Consider the following 26423-nt stretch of genomic DNA (forward strand, 5'->3'; position numbering starts at 1 on the left):
CATGACACAGACACAATTTGCAAACTACAGCAGATGATTCCTGGAAAGTACACAAACATGTATAACTGGTTAGTATAAGCCTTTTGACCTTTCTTCCCCTGGTAAAGTATACCACCAAAATCAAGCAGGAGAGGAAGGCTATTTTCACTGCCCTGAAATTGGGACTCATCCATATCTCAGCTTTTCTTCATCAACATCTCTACATCCCTTTCCTCCTAGTGAAGAAATGAGGCCCAAATACCACACCAATCACACATATGATTACAAACAGTAGCCAGAACAACACTGCCAGCAGCTGCACACAAATCAGGGTCCTTCTGTGCTGCCGGATGACCTCCACCTCCCCGAGTAGGCCGGGAGGAGCTGTGCCGTGGTGGAGCACCTCGGGGTGCATCTGCTGCACACGGAGGCTGACCGTGGGCAGCACGATGAAGTGAGCGTCCGTAGTGTTAGTGGCCTCCAGGGAGAGCACCACTCTTTGGGTGACCGTAGCCCCCAGGCGAGCCGTCATCGACACGGGCAGACGGTAGGACAAGGGCGGCAGATGGGCCAGCATGTGGGAGTTACAAGGCAGGGAGAGGGCATCATCCCCGCTCTGCAGTGGGGTGAGGTGGCGACACAGGGGGCACGGGATGGCTGGCGGGCCGTGGGTGTCCGGAGGCCCACACGGGGGACACAGCTGGATCCTCAGGAGGCACTCTGTGCAGAAGACGTGGAGGCACTCCAGCATCCGGGGACATTTGTTGTGTTGGTTGTACTCCTGATAGCAGATGGGGCATTCCACCTCCACAGGTTCCCCTGAGGCTCCCTTACCAGCAGCTGGCTCCCCCTGGTGGGATGCAGCTGAGGCACGTGGCTCAGTCATGGTGAAGAATTTGGTGGCAGAGAATCGGAATTTAGAGACGTGAGAATAAACCCTTCCTTCCGCTTGCAGTCGCTGTGTATGGTACAAGCTGTGAATACAAAACATAAAAGGTCAACTAACTTAGGCTATAATGTCAGTAGAGCTCCCCAGGAGCTTAGATAGACTTGCACTAAAATGTCTGAGTCTACTAATTTAGAGGTACTGCCATGGTTTCTTCCCAGTTTATGATGAGATTCCAAGGCCCATGAGTCACAGCATTAAACCATTTAACCATTCATCGAGCCAGCAATCTAAGCTTGCCCCCGGCCAATGCAGTGGGGGTCAGTGCAGTTCGTGTTAGGCAGTAGGACACTAACACACGTCCAGGAAATTAAGGTATGAAAAACAAAGGAAAAGAAGCTGTGGATGGAAGTGATTACTGCACATGGTAATCTGTGTGTGTGTGTGTGTGTGTGTGTGTGTGTGTGTGTGTGTGTGTGTGTGTGTGTGTGTGTGTGTGTGTGTGTGTGTGTGTGTGTGTGTGTGTGTGCGTGTGTGTGTGTGTGTAAGAAGAAAGAGATGCACACATGCGTGCATCCCTATTTCTCTACTGCATTTGGTTTCATTTCAGGTATTACTTGCTGAGCGCCAGTTAAAATGTCATGATAACCCTCATGCTCATGAAAAAGCACACCGCTGAGTTTGGTGGGAATTCCAAAGCATTTGCCGCTATAAAAATAAGTGTATTAAGTGTGTGTTTGGGATTTGGGAGTTCAATTTAGATTCTAAACTTGTTGGACCTGCTCCAGTTTCGCACTATCTGCAGGCCTTCACGTGCAGACAAAACAAATGTATGCCCTTAAGCTTCAAATATGACATTTGAAACATGGCTAATGATTACAAACTACTAGAGTCTAGACTACTGTATACCCTGTGGGACTCTGCATGTACAGTACAGTGCACACAATGTAGCCTGTTTAAGATTTGGACTGTATTATTTAATTTAACATATCTATAATGCATGGTTGTTTGTTAATTTGCAACACAATGTGCATCCACATAATCTTCTTGTGGTTATTATGCACAAATAAATAACCGGGGACTAACCTTCTACAAAAAATAGCCAATTTACATGCTGTGCATTTAACACCCACATACACAGACACTGCAGACAGTGGTGAAAACATAATCTCTGGACATAATAATCAGTACTTAATATTGTCATGAAAATGCCTAAAAGATCTTTCTTTCTAATGTTAGGTGATCAGTGAGATTTGATAGTTATCTGCATATTTTTCCATAGTCACCAGGTATAAAAAATCACATCTGTGTGAAGTGAGGGATGATCTTATCATCTCACCTTCGTCTTCAATGTTTGTGTTTACGCAATGTTTGTGTTTAGACAAACACTCAAAACTGACCATTCATTGTCAATGGCATTCAATGTTTGTGTTAGGACAATGTTTGTGTTTACACAAACCCTCAAAGCTGGACATATAGGAGGGGCTAGCGCCCCTCAAAAAGTATGAAAGTTGTGCATAATTTGAACATAAAAGCAGACCATTCATTCTCATGGGACAATACTAAGCAACCTTCACTCACAACTGGGAACTGTTGCTTAGTGACTAGTGTCTCTCTCGTATCAACCCATATCTGAGCAGAAATTCTCCCTTAAATTAAAAAACATTTATACATGCTAATTCACACACCGACGTTAGATGTTGGATTAACATTATTTTACATCAAACAATGAGGGTTTAAACTTGGGTTCCAAATGCATACCTTTTGTATTACTTTGACAGAAAAAGACCCGCTCACCGTATAAAAAATAGAAGTAAAACTCCTTAGACTGAGACTTAAGAAAATATTTTTATTTTTATTTTCTCATGCTCATAAAGTGCTCTGTGCTCAAAATGCAATTAAAAAGCAAACGTTTCGTTCCTAAGACCTTCGTCAGTGCTATAATGATCATATAGCAAAAATATTTTCTTAAGTCTCAGTCTAAGGAGTTTTACTTCTATTTTTTATACGGTGAGCAAGTCTTTTTCTGTCAAAGTTTCCCTTATGTTTTTGAGACCACCACCGCTACCATAGTCAAGTTTGGGGAAAAAAGGACAAAGAACAGTTTTCTCAGTACCTGTTGTATTAACCACACAGCTGTCAAAGTGCAAATAACAAATAACAACGCAGGTCATATCTATATAGGCAAGCTGTGCCGAAAAGACAACACAGACACTATAGCAGCCTACAATAACTATGCACCAACAGAAACACTTTAGGCCTACCCGTCATGCAGCCCTTTTGTTAGGGCACATTTTGATGTCCACCAAGGTGTTGTAACTAGTAGTTGACCGGTTTGTAGTGACTCACTACAACCCACAGTTCTCTTCTTGGCCAAAAACGTCCCGACCAAAACCTATCCTTTTTCCTGTACAATACATAGACCTCTAACTTGCTTTCTAAAATAATCTCAAGCTATGTTCGCCATCGTACCATTCTGGTTTCTTCTCTTGTTCTGACTTACAGTATGCCTTACAGTATACTGACAGTATACTGACTTACAGTATGCCCATCCCTAGACATGCTTACATCTCTGTCTGTCCCCACGGACTACGCAGAGCCCTGACTTTCCTGAGCCATAATTAACCCCCTGGTAATGTGCAGGCAACAAAGACACACAAGACAAAAGATGGTGCACGTTTGAACACCCTTCATCACAGCACTTTGTTTGTATCTATTTTGGTTTTACATTCAAAATGGCACAAAGTGAATTTAAAACAGTTGAAGAAAACATGGCTATTTAAAATACAAGCAATAAACAACAGGCTGGTGTGTGTGTGTGTGTGTGTGTGTGTGTGTGTGTGTGTGTGTGTGTGTGTGTGTGTGTGTGTGTGTGTGTGTGTGTGTGCGTGCGCGTGTGTGTGCGTGCGCGTGTGCGTGTGCGTGTGTGTGTGTGTGTGAGCGTGCGCGTGTGTATGTATCTTTCCCTTGCCAACCAATTCATGGCAATAGTAAGCAGATACACACTTGCAACAATGGACATTGATTGCATTATATCATTTAACCCCTCCCCAAAGGAAAAACTGTACTGTACTGTACTGTACTGTACTGTACTGTACTGTACTGTACTGTACTGTACTGTACTGTACTGTGTGTGTCTGTGTGTTTGGCTGTGCAACAGTGACACTTGGTGGTGAACAAACGCTATAACGCTATTTTCGTGCTCGGACACAGCCAGGGACAGACCCAGGGACCCAGCCACACACACACATTGCTGCATGTCTATAGGCAACCCTGTCTCTATAGGAGTGGTTGCACCACTCAAAGAAGCCCACACAAACATCTCTTGTTCTACACTGCCAACCTTGGTGGTGACCGTGACCTTTCTTGAATTTCTTTTTTTAAACCAGCCTGTTCTATTTCCCATCAACCTTCGTGAAAATACATACGTTTTGACCTTCTCATGGCCTTGATTGTGACCTTAGACTTTGGCCTTTTCATCACAAAAGCTAATCATATTTTTGGGACAGCCTACTGTGTCACAAAAATCCAAATCCAACCTCGCAAGCCTAACCTAACTAACCCTATTTCTTCCAGTGACTTCTGTTCTGGATTGCTTTGCCTCCAAATGCCTTAAAATGTGTGGGTGGTGGCTATAGTGACTTAAACTTAAGCAAAAAGCAGTCACACCTGGCCTGGGCTTGGGTGTGAAGACACACCTGTTGTGTAATTGACCCATTGATAATCATAGGATAAATCAGCCATCCTCAGTTAATTTCCTCACACACTGGGGAGAGAGCCTCTAGCCTCGCATTAGCCAGACGTGAATCTACCGGTGGCAAAATAAATGGCCTGCGGCGGATTACGCGACAGTGTCATATGAGCCAGGCTGTATTTCAACTTAAAATAATCAGTGGGAAGCCAGCCATTAGAGCAGTAACCTAGAGACCAGAAGTCACCTTGCTGGGCCCTGGCAGACGTACTGTACATGTCCCTAACATGGGGTTTAGTAAACTGTTTTATAGTCTGTATAAAGGCACAGCCCAGATATGTTTCCCCATTCAAATCAGTTTCTAAAGAATTCTATTTTTGTTTTTTAATAAAAATTAACTTTTGTGGGGCTTTCTCCTTGTTCTGATTTCAGTTGACCAACCGTGGTCCTTTAAGAGTCTCCCTAACTAAGGGTGGTGAGTGATGTTTCCATTGAGAACAAGATGACAGCAGGCAGTATCACACAGTATTGGACACATCATGATGTGACCAGAAGATATGAGACCAGGACAAGAAGATATGAGACCAGGACAAAAGAAACAGAAAGTGGTCTGTCGAAAATAGAGGAATGGAAGCGCTGCAGGGATCTGTTAGTGGCTCTTAGATGGGTGCTCTTTGGTGATACAGGTAAAACCATATAGACAAAAGGTATCCTTCCTCCAATTAGTACTGCTTGTCAAAATGTGAATTGCAGACTTGAAAAGAAAATAATCCAAGGCACTCCGTCTTTGGTGAAAAATTTAATAGTTTATTTGATGATGAGCAAGGCAAATAAATAATAGGACCTACGCGTTTCGACCAAAAGGTCTTCGTCAGGGTCTATCTTTTTTTTTTAACTTTAAAATTGTATCCCACGATTTTGTAACCCAGTTTTCTTTTCACCCAGTGCCAATTATCTAATGTAATCCTGGGCGCTACACTTCCTCTGCCAACCTGGGGGGCAGCGGACTGACCTCATGCCTCCTTCTATGCATGAGGAGTCCAAGATGCTTCTTTTCACCTGAGCACGTGGAAGGGACACGTTATTCCGACCAGTTCCTTTCCCCTCCATCAGGCGCCCCGGCTGGCCAGGGGGAGGTAGTTTTAGAGACCAGGATTACGGCATGTTTTTGTGAGGGTATCTACCCTAGGGGACACGGGGAGAACATGCAAACTCCACACAAAAAAGCCCTATCGCCAACCCCCACCTCGGGTATGGGCACTGATGACACGGAGGAGGGAACACACCGCCAGTGACCACAGCGTCCCCAGCGGGAATCGAACCCAGGACCTTCTAGCTGTGAGGCAACAGCACTACCAACTGTGCCACCGTGCCCCTGTCAGGGTCTATCTGATCATATCATGGTATCAGTGTATCAGTACATGTATACATGTACTGGGTCAATCAATCAGATAAAGGTCAATCACATAATCATAATCTTAATGGGCACAGACAGATTACCTGTAATTAGAGTATGTCGAGTACTTTACTCCCATTATACCTGTGGTCTGTTATTATTACCCAATCTTGATCACTAATGAATGAATGATAAACCTGTTAAAGCAGGAGAGAAGTTTATTCAATTACACCTAAAAGGAAATCAACTATGTAATGGAGTTACTAATGTGTGTTCACGTGTGTGTTCGCACGCGCGTGCGTGCGTGCGAGTGAGCGAGTGAGCGAGCGAGAGAGAGAGAAAGAGAGAAAGAGAGAGAGAGAGAGAGATTTGTATTTTGTTTGACACACCCTCAGTGTGAGTAAAATACATTCTGGGAAAGTCTGGGGGGGTGGTGTTTGTATTAGATAAAACATTTGGGAATCAGGATTGTTGTGTCATAGTGTTTCGTAAGCCTGGCTAGATTATTGTGTAGCCAACTTCCGTTGGCCTGCCGGGAGGTGAAAGGGAGGTACATTTCCCAGCTTTCCTGGTGTAGGCCTACAGGAAATGTGGTGTTTTTTATTCGTGCTGTTATTTGTGTTATTGTTTGAATGTGGTAATGCGTGGTCTACTTTAAACCAAGAAAGAAAGTCAGTATAGGCAGCAAGGCTACCTGTTTCAGTTACTAGAATGTATGACAGTATGTATATATAAATGTACACTTCCCACGGAACGTAGATGATTAAAATGAAAGGACAAAGGGACAGTGAGTAGGCTCCCAACACTGCCTACCCCGTGTGTAGTGTCCTGACTCCAGTAGCTGTGTGTGTGGGCTACAGTTGCGTGTCGGGACTCGGGAGAGAGATATTCTTTGTTTGGGTGCTTAGTCACTATAGCCTGCATGACCCAGCCACTCTGCTGCTTTTGGCAAGCCTCCATGCATCCCTCTGACGACACACTTCCCTTCATCCTTATCGGATGGACTGTAGGCTGGAGGCTATAAAAGCACTCTGTGGCTCAGCCCATTTACCATTAATTCCCCATTCATTCAAGCCTCAGTCAGTGTTCAGAACTTGAGTGCGGAATCTGTTAGTTAGTCTTAGACCCTACAACACGGGTCGAAGGTGTGACAGAGAGCACAGTTTTTGTGAAAGCTGCCTGGTGGCTCTGTCTCGTCCCTGGGATCGAGGGGAGTCGTGTGTGGGACAGGACATAAGCATCCTCTGCCCGTTGTGCCGTCAGGTGCCTCGGGTGACGTTAAGATGACAGCGATTGTCAGGGTTGACGAATGTATCTTTGCTCGCAATTTATCAGCAAGGGTCCCGGAGGACGCCAGGACATTTGATCAAGATGATGTTGATGACGATGATGATCGTGAGGTGACAGACAACGAGTCTCTTCCAGAGAGGCCACCTGTTGAGGAGACAGATTCAGCGTCTAGGGTGAAGTTCCATCGATCGTTGAAGCGAGCCTGGAAAAAGATAACGGGAGATAACGGAAGCCAGAGGAAGGGAGCACGTAAGTAGTTTTTATGTAGGCTAGATACTACACAAAACATAAGCATAGCTACTACAATTGACATCCGTAGAAAGGTAGACCTACATAACATAGACCAAATATATTAATAGAATAATCACACCTGTGTGAAGTGAGGGGCGCTAATATCTATTCTATGTCTAACTCATGTTGCTATGCTTAGGTGATGTAGTGGTGATGTAAAACAAACACGGACAAACACGGACAAAACAAACTATAATTAAATTATCTTTATTGTGAATGGCATTTAATGTTTGTGTTAGGGACAAGGTGACGTAAATTTCCCTTCATTGTCAATGGCGTTTTTAATGTTTGTTTCACTAAAACTGTAAACTAGAAATGCACTCTGTCGAGCTGCCAACTTGCGGTTTGCACACAAGTTGGCCATTGGTCGAGGCAGTCACCGACATATGCAGCCGAAAACAGTATACTTGCGCTCTGCTCGCGCAAGTAATAAACAAAACAGTATAGGCTTGTCCAGCCCATAGCAATGATTTGATTGGCTGAGCAAAGTACATATTGAAGATAAAAGTGAGGGCAGAAAAGTGAAGACGGAAAAGTGAGAACGCAAATTGTGATTGGCCAGAATGAGATGACGTATGATGATGACTTCACACAGGTGTAATTTATTTTGCTTCACTTGAGAAATTCAAAAGCCTACCAGTGTTTAATTACATTTAAAACAAACTTTAAAACTTTCATATTTTGGCTTTGAGTTGATTACTGACATTTGCTAGCCACAATATGGTTCAAAATAAAATTGGTAATCTGTTTGTTGCATTTCTGTTGATGGTGCGCTATGGGTGTAAGCACACCTAGGATTCCATGCGCGGACAAAAGCCGCTGTCTGCCGGCGTCTCTTCCAGGTTTTTAGACAGCTGGTGGATGGAAATGAAGCTCCACCCACACGGCAGATTGCCGCATCGGCCAGATTCCCAGAAAAGCTTGCCCCCGCGGGCCGCGTCTACCGTGAGTGGAGCTTCATTTCCATCCACCAGCTGTCTAAAAACCAAGAAGAGATGCTGGCAGACAGCGACTTTTGGCCGCACATGGAATCCTAGGTGTGCCTGCGCTGAATTTCGGAACATACTTTAAAAATAACATTGGCTAATGATGTGTTATTTTTCTTTCAACAGATGTTGTGTCTAATGACGACTTCAGGGACTTCATGATGTGGTGTTAAATATAGGATTTGAGCGGCTCTGATAACTTTACCCTGGATGATGTGAGAAGATCAACTCATGTGATAATAAGTGTAATGCAATGCCAATAAGAGACAATATGTTGAGTGGGCCGACATACCTTAGTTGTTAAACCCATGTGGATCACAATGTTTTGATTGATTGAATACTTTATTAGTCAGAAATACAAAAACAGCACGTCCTGGTACAGTCAGAGACATTTCAGGCTAAAATGATACCACTTGTCTTGTTTCCTACTATAATTAAGCCAATGTCTGTCTGTCTGAATGAATGAATGAATGCGTGTCACTGTAACTGCCATAGCTCCCTCACTGCCTGCGCCAATCACTCCCACTTTTCACACAGGCATTGACCATAATTTTTATAACGAAGCCCTTTTTCCAATTTAACAAGTAGTAGTCAAATCAGTTTGTTTTGGGAGGTCTGAAGCTTAGTTTTTCGTGACATTGACATGCACATGCACCGTGGCCATCTTGGCAGCAAGGTGGTAACTAGCTGCAATTTCTCATTGACAGTCCATTCATCCAAACAGAAAAGTCCTATCTGATTGTATTAAACAACGTCAAACTCACCAACATTGCAGCTGTACGAAAAGCTTGTATTATCCTCTTTCCATCTGCAAAGGGATCATAAAAATCCACCGTAGATATGATTATTTTTGGAGTGTTGGAGTTGGGAGTGCTCGTTGGATATCACTCAACAGCCCTGCGTGCCACCTGTTTTTAATTTGCACATAATGCAGGAGGCAGCAGGAAGTTGCTTTAATAAAAACGAGCGCTTCCAAACTCCAACATTCCAAGGAAGTAGCTCATAACATATCTACGGTGGATGTCTATATAGAAGTGTCTATTTGTACGTCTCTAAATGTTTTGATGAATTGAACATGGTGGACCCTCTTGTAAACAAGTGTAATGCTTAATTGGGTCATCCACTCACAGTTAACAGTCTTTGTATTGAGTTTGTGCTTGAAATGTACTGTAATTCTGCAAACTGTTAATAAATATTTCAATCAAAATCAATCAATCAATCAATCAATTTACATTACTATGGGAATGTTTGGACCCCAAAAATGTGAAGGCATTGAAGTCAATGAACATAAGTATTCAATGTGTCACGTTATGATTCATCCCTTCTTTCTCCTCAATCAACAGAACCAATCATATTGACATTCATTCAAAAACACCATAGGGCATATTCCTTGTTATGAAACCTTTGTTGGTACTTGATATTTTATTTTGTACAAAATGTTTCTTATTTCAATGAACAGTTGGCCTGTAGCACTTGCCCTAGCCCCGACGACCTTACATGCGTATGCAAAGGCTTAATACAATATACATATGCATATGCAATATACATATGCATAGTTTCATTATATAGATATTCCACTGTTACGTTCTTAGCTTACATGTACGTATGCTTCATTCATGATGTATTGCCATGCTTTTTGTTTTTGCTTAATGTAAATCGCCCTGGATTAAGAGCGTCTGCTAAATGCCTAAATTGTAATTGAACACATTTATTTATAATTATTATAATTATTACATTCTTTTTTTCCCTTAAAAATAATAATAATAATAGTAGCCTAACCCAAATGTCTCTCCACCTTGTGCTTTTTAATTTAATTTAATAGATAAAATGATCTCATAGGCCTATACTGTTATCATATATATGATGCCTATGCCAAATAAAGGTTAATCATTGAGCCGTGGATTAAGAGCGTCTGCTAAATGCCTAAATTGTAATTGAACACATTTATTTATTATTATTATAATTATTACATTCTTTTTTTTCCCTTTTTTTTTAAAGAAAAAATAAATAATAGTAGCCTAACCCAAATGTCTCTCCACCTTGTGCCTTTTAATTTAATTTAATAGATAAAATGATCTCATAGGCCTATACTGTTATCTGATGCCTATGCCAAAGAAAGGTTAATCATTGAGCCGTAAACATCAAGCAATCTAGATTAGAAATCCCATCACTCGGAGGGATGGTAATGAGGTGGTGTTGTAATTGGCTATCTGGTTGTCAGGTAGTTGTCAGGCACTAAAGTGCAAATTGTTTTAGACAAGATAGGCTAGCCCTAAAGAACCAGCTGTCCTCTAGATGCTTAGGCTACTCAAATGTTTTAATGTAGCCTATAATTATATACTAGATTCTGTTCAAATTGATGCAAACGTGCGTTTGTCCTATTTTATATGTTGACCACAAACAATAAACCCAGGTGCAAAAAAATCCAGCAATCACATGGCTGCCACAATCATTCAGTGTTGACTCATGACGGTAAGGTTTGTCTTCTTGACCTCCCCAAAGAATATATTTACAACTCGAGGTTGCCTGCAGCTGTCAGTCATGTTTGGCTGTGATGATCTTTGTTCAAGGTAAATATTTAGGTGAAAGTATATGCTTGGCACAAATGTAATTTATTTTAAGACAAAGGGAACAACTGTGTAAATGTGTATTGCTTTCCAACATGCCACTTTATTAGGGGTAGTTTATCTGGTTTAAATGTGGTTATTATTTGTCTCTCTTAAATTGCTCTAGACTATTTTATAGTTTAATTTTGAAACTACCTTTGATGCTGATACCAGATCTTGGCCAGGTCGCCCTTGTAAAAGAGATTTTTATATCAATGGTACTTTTCAAAGGTAAAAAAAGGAAACAAAACACATTTCCAGATGTTTTAAACATTCCTCATTTCATTTCCCCAACAGACTCCTGTTTGTCTCTGTGGTGGTCTGTGCATTGTTTGCCGGGAATTCAGTTGCTATGAGTGGTAAGAGCAAATATTTCTGATAGTGTAATGTTTCGGAATCCTTGGAAAATACATGTCTGGGGCACTGTTGGATGTATAGCCATAACATACAACTGGTAGTTACATTTTCTCCATGGAAAACCAGCTCATCTATGGCATACGCCCTGAAAACATATATCTCCCTTATGGACAGTCTAATATAATATTACATATTTAATATATATAGTTACATTATCTAATCATGTTTGACATGAACAATGCCTTTAGAGATGTAAAGGGGTTTATGCATTGTTTCTAAAAACAAATCTTAGTATCATGTTTGTACTATAATCTATCATTCTGAATGTGTTGACAAGATGCACTGGAAAGATTTATTCCAACATTGTATTTCTGTTTTAGTACGGACCACAGGAAATGCCCTGGACGAAAATGGAGAGGAGCAAAATAGGTGGAGACCCTTGCACAATGGATACATTCCCAGGCATTATCAGCCCTTCTCTACTGGTCTGCTACACCCCCAGACGGAAGTCATTCCCGGAGTGGATACTGATGAGGGAAGTAAGAGAAATGTCTTCAGAAATGGTGCTTCCGTCACTGACCACCATTTAGACCCTGTCCAGTCTACACACGGTATCCTGAAACACCATCAGAGCAGTTCTGAGAACAGCCAGATCAAGTTCCTGGCACAAACCTTAACAGTACAAAGTAGTTACGGCTCAGGTGGCGAGAAGTTGGTGGACAGCAGCAGTCCATCTCAAAATACAGGACAAGCCATTTGGAGACCGTTAAGTCACCTTATCACTCGCACACATACACAAAGCAAGGCTGACAGTGAACCTGGTAGATTAGCAAACATTCAAATCAGTGGCTCCTTTGGCAGACGACCTGCTGCACCCACTGGACGTGGTTCTTTCCACCAAGAAGGAGAGCCTGGAAGGCTGGTGTCTCGTGGGCTCCCACCAATTGTTCGAAGATCATCTGAGAAAAATGTTACTGCCGCCAGTTCTTTACGTCAGCCCTCCAACAGTCTTTCAGCATCTGGAAAGTCCAGTAATGTCCTGGAACCCAATAATGGCCAAAGGAAAGTTTCTGAAACTGACTCAGTAGCCACTGAAAGCAGAACTGACCTTCACTCTGAGCGCACTTCTCCAAAAGCACTTTTGCAATACTCTCCTCGTTTCCCCGTTTCATCCCACAGTGCTAGTAGCTTTAAGAATAGCTCACTCTCAACTGCAGGGATGCGTTACGGTGTTGTCTCCCACAGCCATAAGCACACAATTAAACATGCTGTGTCGATAATGAGGAATGTCTTTCAAGGTATCGGTGAGAAACCACCACACAGAAAGTCGTATCTGTTCACAGAGCCTAAGACATATTCTGTCAGAGATGAGACGGCTCGTATAGTTACAGCCGACGGGGTAAAAACCTTCAGTTCTCCCTCTACATCGAGCCACATTGCCACCCCCCTTGATCCCAAGAATAATATCTCTCCATCTGCTTTTGGCCAGCAACAGAAAGACAGAGTCTTCTTTGAGACACCTATAATAAGGAACCTGGTATTCTCAACCCAACTTGGAGGATCTACATATGGTTCCAAACCTGGAGAGTCCTCAAAAAATCTGCCAAAGTGGTCTACTATGTATGAAAGGGCAGAACTGTCTGTTTCTTCCCCCAACAATTCAGATGGAAGGACCAACTCTCCGATATACACCTTTGACAAGACCGTAGATGACCATGGAATGAAAAGCACAAATGTAAATCCCTCTGTGTTTCAAAAGTATGGCTTTGGCCAGAGAGTAGTCATCACAACGCTAAACCCTCTAACTGAAACAGAGAGGATACTCACAGACTATACTGGTGGTGATGATGCCAAAGGACATCCCAGTGCATATCACACCATGAAAACAGTAACGGTGGGGTCAAACACTGCATCTAGTGGATTTCAATCCAAGACACCTGTTAATGCCCCTGCTTTTCTTGAATTCAAAGTTACACCTAAGACCATTCCATTAGATGATGTACAAAATATGTCCATTTCCTCACCAAGGGCTCTGAATTTTGGCCTAAAAGAGGTAACTGAGAACTACACCACTACAGGCAGTAACCCAGACAGAACTCCATCCTCCAGCACTGCCGGCTCTGAGCAGATAGAGGGAGCTAAAGCTTCACTTGGAACTGCCACTGGAACTGACAAGACAGACATATTATTCCAGCAGGGAACTGCTGGTGTTAAAGCAAACCTTCCACAGATATGGCGTAAATTCAGAACACATAACAGAAGATCTGAACCCCATTCTTTCAAATCTAAGTACAGGCTATATCCAATAGTTAAAAGTTCTATCCACAGAAACTCTGGTATTTTCAGGATTGGTGGTAAAATTATTAAGACACAAGACAAGCCTGATATGATGGGGCCAGGCGTAAAAAATGAAGCATTACCCGATAGAACCAACAGAAGCTTAATCACCGATTATGGCGCTGCCACTGGTTCTAATGCCCACATTCCTTCCACTTACAATATGATTCAAAGTTCTACTTCAACCAAAGATGATGAAAATAATATTTTGGGATCAAAGTCCGTCAGTGACAAATGGTTCTCAAAGGGCCATCTGGTGTCTAATGTCAATAAAATGACCCCTGGTGAACCTGAGCGAGCTCGTATTAATGCAATGACCACCATGCATACCTTTAATGTCCAGCGCAGAGAAGACCACGAACAGCGTCTAGATAAAGTAGCAAACACAGAATCGATCCAGAGCCATGGCTATAACGGTCACAACTACAAAAATAATAACAAAACATTTGCATTTGGGGGAATTCAGTCAAATCATAGCAATAGTGCTACCACACAGGACAAAACACATGACGGGGAACAGAATGTAACCGCAGCCCTACCAACCCCCAAAGGCTCTTCCTTTGATTCTGGTTCTGCAGGGAACCACAAAGAACTTTCATATAGTACACTAAGTACAGGATTCACCATCTCAACCATAAACCATACAACTCCCAGTAATGGCAAACCAGTTCCAATGGCTGCCCGCCTTCTGAAGACGCAAAACGTATCCATCAGCATGGTGAGAGGGAGCAGGCGTATCAAAGGCCAAAATAATATAAAACCCACTAACGGCAGAAATGCATTCATAGTCAGGCGACCCAAAACCCCTCTTTGGTTTGAAGCGCTTCGGCACATTGATGTTCTGGGAAGTGCGTCTTTTAGCGGGGCCAGTACTAAAACCCAGAGAAACAACATGACACCTGATATAGAGTCTGTCTCCAACACTACAGCCTTAATCGATCAAGACGTGAGGAATCAAGATCCTGATCAATCTCCTGGTAAAGAGGAGCATCACAGGGCCTTCTCAGTACATCACGAAGATGCGATGATACACCGTATGGAAGAGAGCGGTGGAAGTATAGAAGTAGATTCTGAGGGTGAAATGAGAAGGAGGGAAAACAAACTGGCTGTTGGAGTTGAAATAGATGCAGACGGTGAGAGGAGAAATCAAAGTGGTCATCAAACGCCAGTTAACAGTAACGATGCCACTCTGAGACGAGGCACGCACTCATTCTTGGAAATGGAGGAGGGAAGTGGATCGGGTTCGCGTATTTCTGATGTGATGTCCTCTGATGCCTCAATGAACACTGTATCTGAAGATGTGTCAAAATAAATTGCCAAAGAACATTTGCTGTTAGCATCTTTGATGAAATGAAACGGTCATGTAAATATTGTTTTTGATGAGAAGACGCCAAGTAAACACAAGAATAAAATGTTTTTGGCGGGAAAATACTTGTTTGGCTTTTGTCTGTCAAGCAGGAACATTAACCTCTGTAGACTTAATGCCAGTATGAATAGCAGGGGGAAAGTTGGGTAATTGAAACGTAACAAGTAACAACTGTTTGCATTTGATTTAAACTATTAGGACTACTGGATGTGTGGGGTCAATCTTGGGCATCTTGATATTGGAAAAAAAATAAATGATCAATAAGACTTCAAGAACGTTTTTGCCGAGATAGTCAACTTTTTGGCACTTGTTGGTCTTATGAAGTGAGTGAACCCAACCAGTGTACCCCAGCATAGCCAATAAGCTACACCAATAATTATTTACGAATTGGTTTACCTCATCACATTTTTACAAAATGACTTATTCCAACTGTGACCTCAATTGAAATCGACAGTTAAAGTCTACAAGTGAAGTCCAAATGATAGCTTTAGCTAAGTGGTCTATGAAGCTTAGCTTAATAACTCATCTCCTGAGAGCAATTATGAAACCAGGAATTATTCTCTAGTGGAAAACTAAAGGTTAAATGTGGTTTTTCTGAGCAAAATGCTTTGCCTGTCTGGGAAAATATGTGCAGTTCTGGTTAAGCGGATGAAGAACATACTTTTTTTTCCTATCTTTTTTTTGTGATGAAATAATGTTTTTCCCATTCTTTGGGACCCCATAGCCAGACAGTGGGTATCCAGTATGCTGACAAAGACTTTCCATTCACTTTCGGAGCTTACAAAGAGGTTTTTTGGCATGCTGGCCTCTGAGTAGACATGCCAGGAAATGGGAAATGTGATAGTATCTCTTCTTATGGCAGTACCAAACAAACTACAAAGAGAATGCAAGGTAAACAAGTTATGTGGTTTGTGTTGATTATCGACCTCAACTATTGTTAAGTGAAGAGTTTGAAAAGGAAGCTGGAGGGATATAATAATCGTGATCAAAATAACTATAGTCAACTAATATGTTATTGTACACTCCTCTTTGTTGCCTTTATTTAATTAATTTGCTGGAGGATATTGAAACAGGCCACGGCACCCATAGTGACATGATTATGCATTTACAGTAGGCGCAGGTGTTGTGTGCGCCACTAGATGGCATTAAGCGTCCATTTTATTATCACCAGGGGCATTAAAAAAAGTATGTTTTAGTGCCATTATAAGTGCCATTATAAGAAAAGAAAAAAAGAACATTACACCCAAGCAGACAGGAAGAACTGCACAGTTGCTCTCGATGAGTGGATTTTACATTGGTTAATGTTTTGTTGCATATTTCCGGGCCTGCATAAAGTTGTTCAAAACCCACTGTCCAGTATCTCGCCAATATCATTTAAATATGTTATAATGCACACATCTATACATCCAACCGACCAACCAATCCCATTCTCTTCCAGCGGGCATTGGATTCATGCAAACTTGCAAAGCCCAGATCACAGCTCCAAACGGGTCCATTCAGGACACTTGACCCCTGACCTTTTCCCAGCCAGCACCCACCAAAATACCAGTTGTCCGCTTGCGCTCAGTCTCAACTGCCATTGCACAGCTACACGGGGCCCCTGCAAGGTAGGGAGGGGGGGGGGGGGGTGTCTTGAGTTGAGTGATCTGCCAATCAAAGTTAAACACATTGTACATGGGATTAAATGGCTCCCCGTTCCCACCTCGAATTCCTGACTGTGGAATATGGAATGGTGCAAGTTCCCATGGATGTCTCCTAGGATTTGAAATACATTAAAGGGGGATATAATGTAGGGAGCTTACATCTAGGTCCCTCAACATGCTGGAACACATCGCAATGGCCGACCGAGAACAAAGCTGAGGCGTTGACCTGCCAGCTCTTTCAATGTCCGTTCTGCAGTCTTTTGTTCTTCAGAGTGTTTGATATGTGCACCCTCTCCCTCCGAGTGTGTGTACTTCCTTGTGTGTGTGTGTGTGTGTGTGTGTGTGTGAGAGAGATATAGCGTGTATAGACAGTGAGGTGTTCTCTTTCTTGCAAGACAGCCCTCCCCTTCTCCCTCCCACAGTGAGGGGAATTCTGTACCATGTGCCTGTGGTTTTCAGGGAGCTTTCAAGGAAAATAAAGCGCTGAGGCCTCACAGCCCCCCTCTTTCTCCTCCTCCTCCTCCTCCTCCTCCTTCTGACGCCCGCCCTCTCATTTTCTCACTCACTCCATGTGGCAGTTCTTAATGTTTTCAACCTCATTCTTCTCACAGTCATTGGCCAAAAGCAAGCAGCAGCTAGTTTTCGTGTGATGCGCCGTGATGAGGACGAAACCGAAGAAATCGTGGCAATGCTTTGGGGAAATGGGAGGTGACAGAGAGCCTGGGGGGAGAACAGACAGGAGGCAGGGGCATACACAGAAAGAGAAAGGCTTTTTGTTTGGTACAAGTACATTACGTGCAAGAAAAGGAGGGAGGGATGGATGGATGAGGGGGGGTGGGGGCATTTGTAGATCAAATTACTGTTCAGATCAAGCGCTGGATCTATAAGGGCTCTCTGACCACGGCTGTATAAACTCTAGCTTGATTAAAGTCTGCCCTTAACAATTCCGGAGGAAGAACAAAAGTGGATTCCTACACTACATATCACATACGGGAAGCAAGGGCCCCTCATGGTCTAGACTACTTTCTGTAGTCCTTTGTGATTCAAATGGTTTTATTGACTTGGGTTAGGATGGGTTTTACGTACAGTAGTAGTTACGTTGAAATTGCTTCTTAAGTTACACATACGGGAAAATTGTAAGAGCACAGCAGGAGAAAGATGACTGCTGAGATATTCAATCTGTGGGTTTCATTCATGGATGGATCTCTGTTTGAGTACCGTATAGGCTACTACTACTCACCCTCACCCTCTCTCTCTCTCTCTCTCTCTCTCTCTCCCTCTCTCTCTCTTAAAGGCACAGTAAGTTGTTGTTTAAATTAAATAGTTATATTTCTGATTGAAAACATTGCTATAGAGCAGTGGTTGTCAACCGTTTTCATATCAAGGTCCATTATTTCTTTGGCATTTGAGCCACGGACCACCATTTGATGAGGTTTAGCCTCTCAGACCCAAAATATTTAGGTGTCATTGGATAAGATTTTGTCCAATCCTGAGAGCGTAAAATTAAACCAAATGGACCCTTACAGGTCCCTTTTGTTTCATTTTACGCTCTCAGGAATTAACGATCTATAAGGGGCCATTTGGTTACTCACCATCATTTAGCTGGGGACCACCTGGAACCTGCTCAAGTACCACTAGTGGTCCCCGGACCTCCACTGGTTGAAAACCACTGCTATGGAGTGTTTGTTCAGAGAACTCACTACAGGATGCAGTATAAACAAGTGAAATTGGAAGTGATGACACAAAGACGACAACAAAATTGGAACTGGAACACTAGAAAATTTAAGCTGATAAATGAGTACGCTCTCCTGATCGGCTGAAATTGGCAACCCACCTGAAAATGTATTTTCCTTTTCATTAAAGAGCTGGAGAGACGGTGAGACCCCTGCTGTTGAACAAGGAATGATTACTATCAGAATATAGAGCTCTGACTTTAACAATTTCGTTTTTGTTTTAACCAAAAAGACACCCATTACACTTTAAGCCTGATTTAAACTTAAAACACCAACGGGTTCCCGCCCAGAACGGGTTAACGTGCAAAATAAATAGCTGATCTGCAAGTGTGCTGCAACTGCAACATCACAGATTCACACTGTGGTCCCGGGTGAGCAGTCGGGACCAGACAGATGTTGTGGTAGTGTGAATGCTGCGTAGCGTTCCCAAGAGCGGATCACCCAACCATTCCCGGGACCACATGGAGGTAGTCTTGGGACCGATTGAAGTGTACTCAGATATGGGTCACTGCAATTTGAAAGCATTGGATACAGTTGAATGAAGTGTACTCGAGTGCGGAAGAATCAAGGCCAATGTGAATCATGGCCAGCGGGGACCAGGCAATCGTATTCAGGAACAGTTTGAATCAAACAGACTCAGTGTGAATCTGCCCTTAAAGATCTGCTATTTTCAGTGCATATACATAGCCTATCTTCTTTCCACATCACTGGATCATTCTCACCCTGCTATACTTGGAGAAGTGTGAATGATGGGAAGGAAGTCATTCAGAATACAAAATACGTCCACATTCCCACATCTGGCTTGGGAGCTGGAGCTATTTCCGTGTCTAACACACAGCCAACTTCCTGTGGCCTGTGCCAGACAGGAAGTCATAAAGACAGGAAGACTTCCTGTATTGTTGCCCAACATGCCGCAGCAGCGTACATGCTCCATAGGGCCATAGGCTCAGTGATGCAATCACTATGAAAATAACTCTCTAGTGACTAGAGTCTAGTCTAAGCCTTTCCCAGGCCAAGAATGATATCAGGCCAAGAGATATAGACTTGACCTGTGATTTTACACTCCTCGCTCTCACATACGACATGGCAAGCCACTCACTCTCCACGCACGCACGTGTACGCAAGGGCAGGGTCAAGGTTGTGTTCCTCCGCCTCCTGAACATCTGTTGTTCCAACTCCATGTAAATATATATATATTTGCATAATCTATCTAATAATCTATCTAGAGTTAAATGTATGTATGTATATTAAAATAATCACTCCCGTGTGAGGTGACTGGTGAGGGGCGCTCTTATCATACATCATCATGACGTAACATGTCGATTTGCTCAGACACATATGACGTAAATTCTCCATTCATTGTCAATGTGTAGGACAAAAATAGCCGATTTGCCAATGGCATTTAATGTTTGTGTTAGGACAAAGATCGACACTATAGCTGAATATAGGGCCCTCAAAAATGGAAACAACTTTTCTCTTTTACACAGCCATGCATCTGGGTGTGCAAGTGCCACTGTGTGTGCGTGCGTATGCATCCGTTTGGGACTGAATGATTCCATACTGCTGCAGCAAACACTTTTGTTGCTGGGTGTACAGCTGGAGTTCAAAGGTTGTATGTTCACATACAGACATCACACATGCACGCAAGCACACATACATACGTAACATTAAGCACACATGCAGTAAGCGCGCGCACACACACACATACACATACACATACACATACACACACACACATATACACACACACACACACACACACACACACACACACACTTAAGCACAGGCTCTGAGCCTCTGCAACGAACCCACCTGTTGGCCTGGGGCCAGCGAATGTCCATCTCTCTCCGTCTGGCCTGAACCCAGTGTCCCCTCCTCTTGGCTTCCACCCAGCTTCCCATCTCTCTCTCTCTTTCTTCCTCCCTCTGTCGTCTTGACTAGAGATGTGGCCTGCCGCAGAGGAGGCGCGGGTATTGTCCACCACGACTGTCACCACGACAACCGATGGCAGCTGCGCCTAAACCCATTCACCTCGTCTCCGCCTCTCCTCCACTCTTCACACACCGTTTTTTTCCCCCTGTTCCATTCCTCTGTAGGTCCATCCCTTTGATTAGGCGCAGCTCCCATGAGGCTCTGATGTGGGGTTTCCTAATTCACACGGGGCGTCACCTGTTCACAATAACTCTGGAATGTAAAAAGCACGGTTACCAAACCAAGAGCACAAGGGGTAGTTTTGTCTTTCCTAGTTCCAGTTATTTATAGTGGAACAGATCCTTCCCCTCACCTCAGGGAGAGTTCATGTTAAGGTTGGAGGAGGGCTCACTTTATTTTAACTCAGCACAAAACAACCCATTCATGATGAATGGTAACTTCCTTTAGTAATGTCAATTTAAACGGGGGAACTGTCTGGGCAAGTGAACCTGGCAAATCTGAAGCTCGGCAAGCTTCAGACGTGTGACCAGAGTGAAAAAGAACCGGTCGTTAAGTAAATGAGAACAGGTATCGGGTTAAGTTTCAGTGCCCTTCAGCAGTGGGTGTGGGGGCTTCTCATTGCCACAGCTTTCGCACCACAGGTGGTTCAGTTTTTGTCTACACTGACCTATTTATTTTTTCTTTTTCCATGACAGGGAAAGTGAGAGAAGGCTGTGTGTGATTCTCATGCAGGTGCAGTACGGGCATCGTGGCGGATGTCTCTGTGTAGCCTGTGTGTGCGTGCGCGCGTGCGTGTAGAATTCCCATTCCTATTCATTCCAATGGAGCCTCTGTGCCTCACACCATCACACCAACATAGCATTGAGTTACCTCGCCATCTGTTGAGACAGAGAAGATGATACAAGATCCCCAGTATGGACTCAATTAAAGCCTTGTGCCACTCCCCGCTCAAAATAATTAACTGTCTGTGAGTGACGGTCATATGTCAACACATAAATTAGACTTGAGTCAGGATAAATGGGAGAAATATTTATCTTTTAGCTCTAAGAGTGATCCTGCCAACAAAAGCTTATCTAATTAAATTGAATTGTGACAAAGCTGTGGCAGGGGGTTGTCGGGCGAAGGCAGATAACTAGAGAGAGGGGGGGGGGGGGGGGGGGGGGCTGACAGCTCACCCTCGGAGCAGCAGTTGGTCAAATTACTGTAAGACGGGTGATTAACTCCGCTGGCCACCCGCCACCCTGACAATAAGCGATCTTATCATTTATCAGTGGGAGTGGTGGTAGCGAGTCAACATGGATCAAAAAGGCTTTGCGGGTAAAACTGTCTGTGATCAAATGGTTTTTCTCCTCCACTGTGATGACATCTGCACACTGTGGTCACAGCCTTTATGAATGTGTGTTTGTGTGCGAAAGCCAAAGGGCAGTGTCAGAGTGTGTTATGCAAACGTGCACGCTGGCAATTAGGAGTCTTATGAAGTGGTGTCTTCTGGCATTCTCTCTCCGTCAGTAGTGCAACTGTTTGTTTTTACTGTCCCAGTGTGTCGCGTCTCATACAAATCCATCCTCAACTCCACATTAATTCACATTAAAAAGGAAACTTTGTTCTCTGTCCCAGAAATAAGAAACCACAACTCCTTTTGTTGTTTGACTTTCTTTTAGTCTTTTTTTTTTCTTCCTCAAGCAACACAAATTTAAATTGTCTACACATCATGGGCAAATGTCACATTTTCTCCCCATTCATAGCCTTCCTATCCTAAGGATGGAAGAGAGTAGGGGAAATAAACACTTGTGGCACAGCAATGTTTTCCTGCCCAACCAAAGAACTCTCCTCTTGTTGCGCTGGGAAACAAAACCAAACAAACATCATCACAGCCCAGAAATCCCCTGCATGTGCCTGAGCTCTGCCACACAAAACTTCATTTGATGCATTGTTACAACTCTCAGATCTCATGTTAACACTATACCCGCGTGTTGTGTCGGTCGGGACAGGCAGGCTGGCCTGGAGCAGCCATTGGTGACACTACTAGATGCTGCGAGACCATTGATCGGGTGACAACTGACAGCTTCAAAACTCGGTTCAGATCTCTCTCTTGTACTGAAGGGACAGCTTTGGCCAGATAACAATGTCTACATCTACTAATCCCTCCCAAGTCTTGTTTGTGCGCTTTCATTCAAATAGATTCCTGGGTTGCTCAGTTCTGTGTGGTTGGCTAAGGAGTCGAGGACTGACACATTTTGTCTGGTTTCCAGGCTGGAGGACCCAACACGTCGCAACAGATGACCATTTCAAAGAGAATGTTTCGAACGTCATGATATGCTGGCCCACCAGTGTATACTGTGTAGTGTGAATGTCACTGCTTTGTGTGCCATGTCACTCAAACGAGCCCCAGGGTTGAATGACCTCACACAGTGAGGTTGAAGTCCAAACTTTCTTTCGTTCTTGTTTTCCCCCCCCCACACTTCTGCATTAGGAACCATTAGGGGCAATTCTAACCACAGATCTCAATCTGCTAGCAATAAAGCCACAGTGTTACGCTCCAGGCTCCAATAGTCATGTGACATGGGTAAGAAAAGTTCATGAGGCAACCAAGGCAGACAAACACACGCTGGGACTGCGCATATGCATATTTTCAAGAACTGTGACTAAATTGATGCTTCCCCCTGGTATACAGCTAAATATGGAGTGTTAATTTAACTGAGTGTAAATATGGACCCTTACTGGTCCATGTTTACACTCTCAGAGATAAATTAACACCAGATTTCACTGTGCGCTCTTCTTCCTGTCCATGCGTTTCATTTTAAACCCATGTGTCAGAGGTAAGTTCATAGCAAACTTAAGCAGAAGCGAATCATTGTGATAGTGTTTATCTCAAAGTTGTCACATAAGCAGACTTTGCCAAATGCAAAATGTCAGTTTTCCCACCTGCAAAACAAAACAATAGGAGAGCAGGCAAAGGTTACACTTTGCAAAAATGACAAAATAAACAAAGCAATACATCTTGAGACTGGAGAACTGAAGGTTGCCTTTCGTGGTGCCGTCAGAGAGGTTCACAACATGGTCATTTCTCTAGGCTTTCCTCATGTTTTGGTGCCGTCAGAGAGGTTCACAACATGGTCATTTCTCTAGGCTTTCCACATGTTTTGGCACCGGTGGCCCTCCGACAGTCCCACTGAACCCACCATCATCGGCGTAGCAGAACGGCACACACAAAAACCTTTCCAATGAGGGTCTTTAAGTTGTTGGTCAAGTCTTCTCATGGGTCATTGTCATATCAACAAATATTATCGAGGGGGTAATTTTACAGCACTGTACAGAGGCTACAGACAGAGAAAATATAGACACAAAAATAGAGTTCATATATTCTGCCAGAACAGCCCTAATAAGTGCTAGCTGCTAAGAAGAATGAAAGGAACAGAAACGGACGAATGAAGACGGACAGGCACTTAAGTGCTAATGCATAGCAGAGAAGATTAAAATAAGAGTCAAAGGAGAGAGAGCGAGAGAGAGCGAGCGAGAGCGAGAGCGAGAGCGAGAGAGAGAGAGAGATTAGCTGAGAAGTTGCCCTGTAACCACGCTGGCAGTTAAAACATGGCAGGTTTAGGGTCAATTCACTTTCAAACCAACCAATCAGGAAGTGGATTTTACCCCAGATTAAAAAATAATAATATGCAAAAAGCTTTGAACTTCCGAATGCAGTAAATTAAAAAAAGGTTCATGTAACATTTGGAATGAATTGAACGTAAGTTTCAAGTGACCCCAAACCTGGTGTGCAAGCATCACAACCGTGCGCTATACAGAGAGACGAGGGTTGTCAACGCTGGCCTTTGCAAAGCATTATCATCATGGCTATTGTTAGGATCTATATCCTGTGCCGTGTGCACTGCACATTAGCATCCTGAGACAACGGAGATTAAGTACCATGCAACTGTCTGTACCTATGAACGCTAATAGGATCGCTTAGCTCCATATGAGGGTCTCTCACCCCGAGCTGTAGTGAACAGGACAGGCAATTGACCCCCTGCTGGCACAATATGAATATGTTCATTTGACCGACATGTGAGTGCCTTTCAAATTCAATGTGCATTTAATACTGACTGTGTATGGCTATATTAACAGCACCAAAAAAGTATATCCACCATAAAGTGTCAGGTTGGTATATTTGTGGGCAGAAAAGAAAGAACAATAAGAGTCAAAGAAAGGGAATAAATCCCGGGGGGCAAACAGTGATTCAAGCGATGAGCGGGAAGTTAACACAAGCTATGCTAGTCATAGTTCTCACAGTAAGGCCAGCTGGTTGCTAGTATATTATCATCATTATCATTAGCGATGTGTTCTCATACCCAGTGCTATCCTAGTCTGTACCGATTCACTCTGCAACGGCATCATTCTTTACTACCGGTACTTAAAAAATAAAAAGCACAAAAAAAGCTTCAGTTAGTTTATGCTAAGAAGAAATGATCTGTAAAATGGCTACAATTCGAAAATGAGGCACTTTTGAGCAGAAATATATATAGTTCTATATATTTTCTTTATCGTACTTTATTTAACGTATTATTCAGCCATCGTTGGGCTTCTTTTTTCTTGTCTTTCTGGGATCAGAATTATTGCCGTCTCCCAGTTGACGGCAGTTTATTTTCTTTTTTGTACCCCTCTGATCTGGCTTGCATGTCCACACCTCACAGAGTGAGGAGTTGATAAAAAGCACCAAAACATCTTAAAATCATTTGGCACACATCCCCATATTGGTTGATATAACCAATAATCATGACAGCAAAAAAACTAAAAACTAAAAAGAGAGAGAAAGGAAAAAGGAAAAGAGCAGTCCATCTTTTCCGTCTTTTCAAAGTAAAAAGGAAAAGAGCAGTCCATCTTTTCCGTCTTGTCAAAGTGCTTCGGGGGTGGGGCTGCGTAGGCCGGGGTTGTCTGACAGGTCCAACTCCTGTCTCTTCGATGTGATTGGTGGTCACACGACAGATGAGGAGGAGCTACAGCACGGAGCTCGAGGAGAGTAGTACCAGATTGTAGTTCATATTTTCTTTTTGTGATAGATCCAAGGCCGGGGCTCCGATATCAGCACTCTGATAAAGAAAGAGAGAAAGGGAGGGAGGGAGAGAGAATAATCAGTAAGACATGCAGTAAATAATAGCTTGAGAGGAAAACCCGACATAATATTATGACATTTGTTGTCTCCTCTGCTTAACGGTCAATCCTTATTATCTTGTATGTAAGATATCCATGTCTGCTTATGAGTCTGGAGCACTGTGGCCAATAGAGGGGAGTTGAAACAAAAGAAATGCACGGTAGAGCCAAACATGGTGGGAGGAGAAGGCACAGTTTCAAACAGGACAAATCAGATGAAGGGGAAAGTGAGGACACCCACTGCTGCAGGCTTCAAGTCATACAGTGTGTGTGTGTGTGTGTGTGTGTGTGTGTGTGTGTGTGTGTGTGTCACCAGGGAATACGGTAAAACAGTACAGTGGGGATGCAGAAAATAGCATGTCAGGTTTTTCGGGCAACTGCTTTGCGTCACATTATGTAACCGAGCATGCAAACCATCAGGAAAAGGTAATTATTTCAATAATACATACAAAGAGCTCTGATTTTCACCAGCGCGCACACACACACACACACGCACGCACGCACGCACGCACGCACGCACGCACGCACGCACGCACACACGCATGTATCTTTGTTATATAGAACAGTGTGTACTTTTGGTAAAGGGGTTGGAGGGTGGGACTGAGACTTAAATACATGCGCTATAGAGTGGAGGGCAGAACACTTGCTTTGCATCAACCAATCATCAACCTCCTCTAAACAGACCAATAATAACGATCCTATATATTTGTCTCATATCAGGGTCACAGTGAATATTACTACTACTACTACTACTACTACTACTACTACTGTCATACATGCAGGAGGCA

General features: G+C 43.2%; 2 protein-coding genes and 1 long non-coding RNA gene across 3 annotated transcripts in view; 1 reads left to right on the forward strand and 2 right to left on the reverse strand.

Moving 5' to 3' along the window:
• Positions 1-199: 199 nt before the first annotated feature.
• On the reverse strand, positions 200-20512 carry LOC310876012 (uncharacterized protein; the record flags this gene model as incomplete). Its single annotated transcript, XM_083789459.1, has 2 exons — positions 20374-20512; positions 200-953 (listed from the first exon to the last, which is right to left on the reverse strand). Exons 1-2 carry the CDS (start codon positions 20460-20462, stop codon positions 200-202), a joined length of 843 nt encoding a protein of 280 aa, XP_083645585.1. The 5' UTR covers positions 20463-20512.
• Positions 20513-21826: 1314 nt separating this feature from the next.
• Positions 21827-25385, forward strand: LOC310875653. Its single transcript, XR_014570661.1, has 2 exons — positions 21827-23541; positions 23598-25385. It is a non-coding gene; the product is annotated as an uncharacterized lncRNA (long non-coding RNA).
• The window catches only part of LOC310875652 (insulin receptor substrate 1-B), a 49767-nt gene continuing 46688 nt past the window's right edge, over positions 23345-26423 (reverse strand). The window contains exon 4 of the mRNA XM_083788944.1: positions 23345-25574. Coding sequence (XP_083645070.1) covers positions 25567-25574 — 8 coding nt within the window. The 3' untranslated portion in view covers positions 23345-25566. The remainder of the gene's footprint in view (positions 25575-26423) is intronic.

The sequence above is a fragment of the Protomyctophum parallelum genome (genome assembly GCF_964188405.1).
Source record: "Protomyctophum parallelum genome assembly, chromosome: 18".
Lineage (NCBI taxonomy): Eukaryota > Metazoa > Chordata > Actinopteri > Myctophiformes > Myctophidae > Protomyctophum > Protomyctophum parallelum.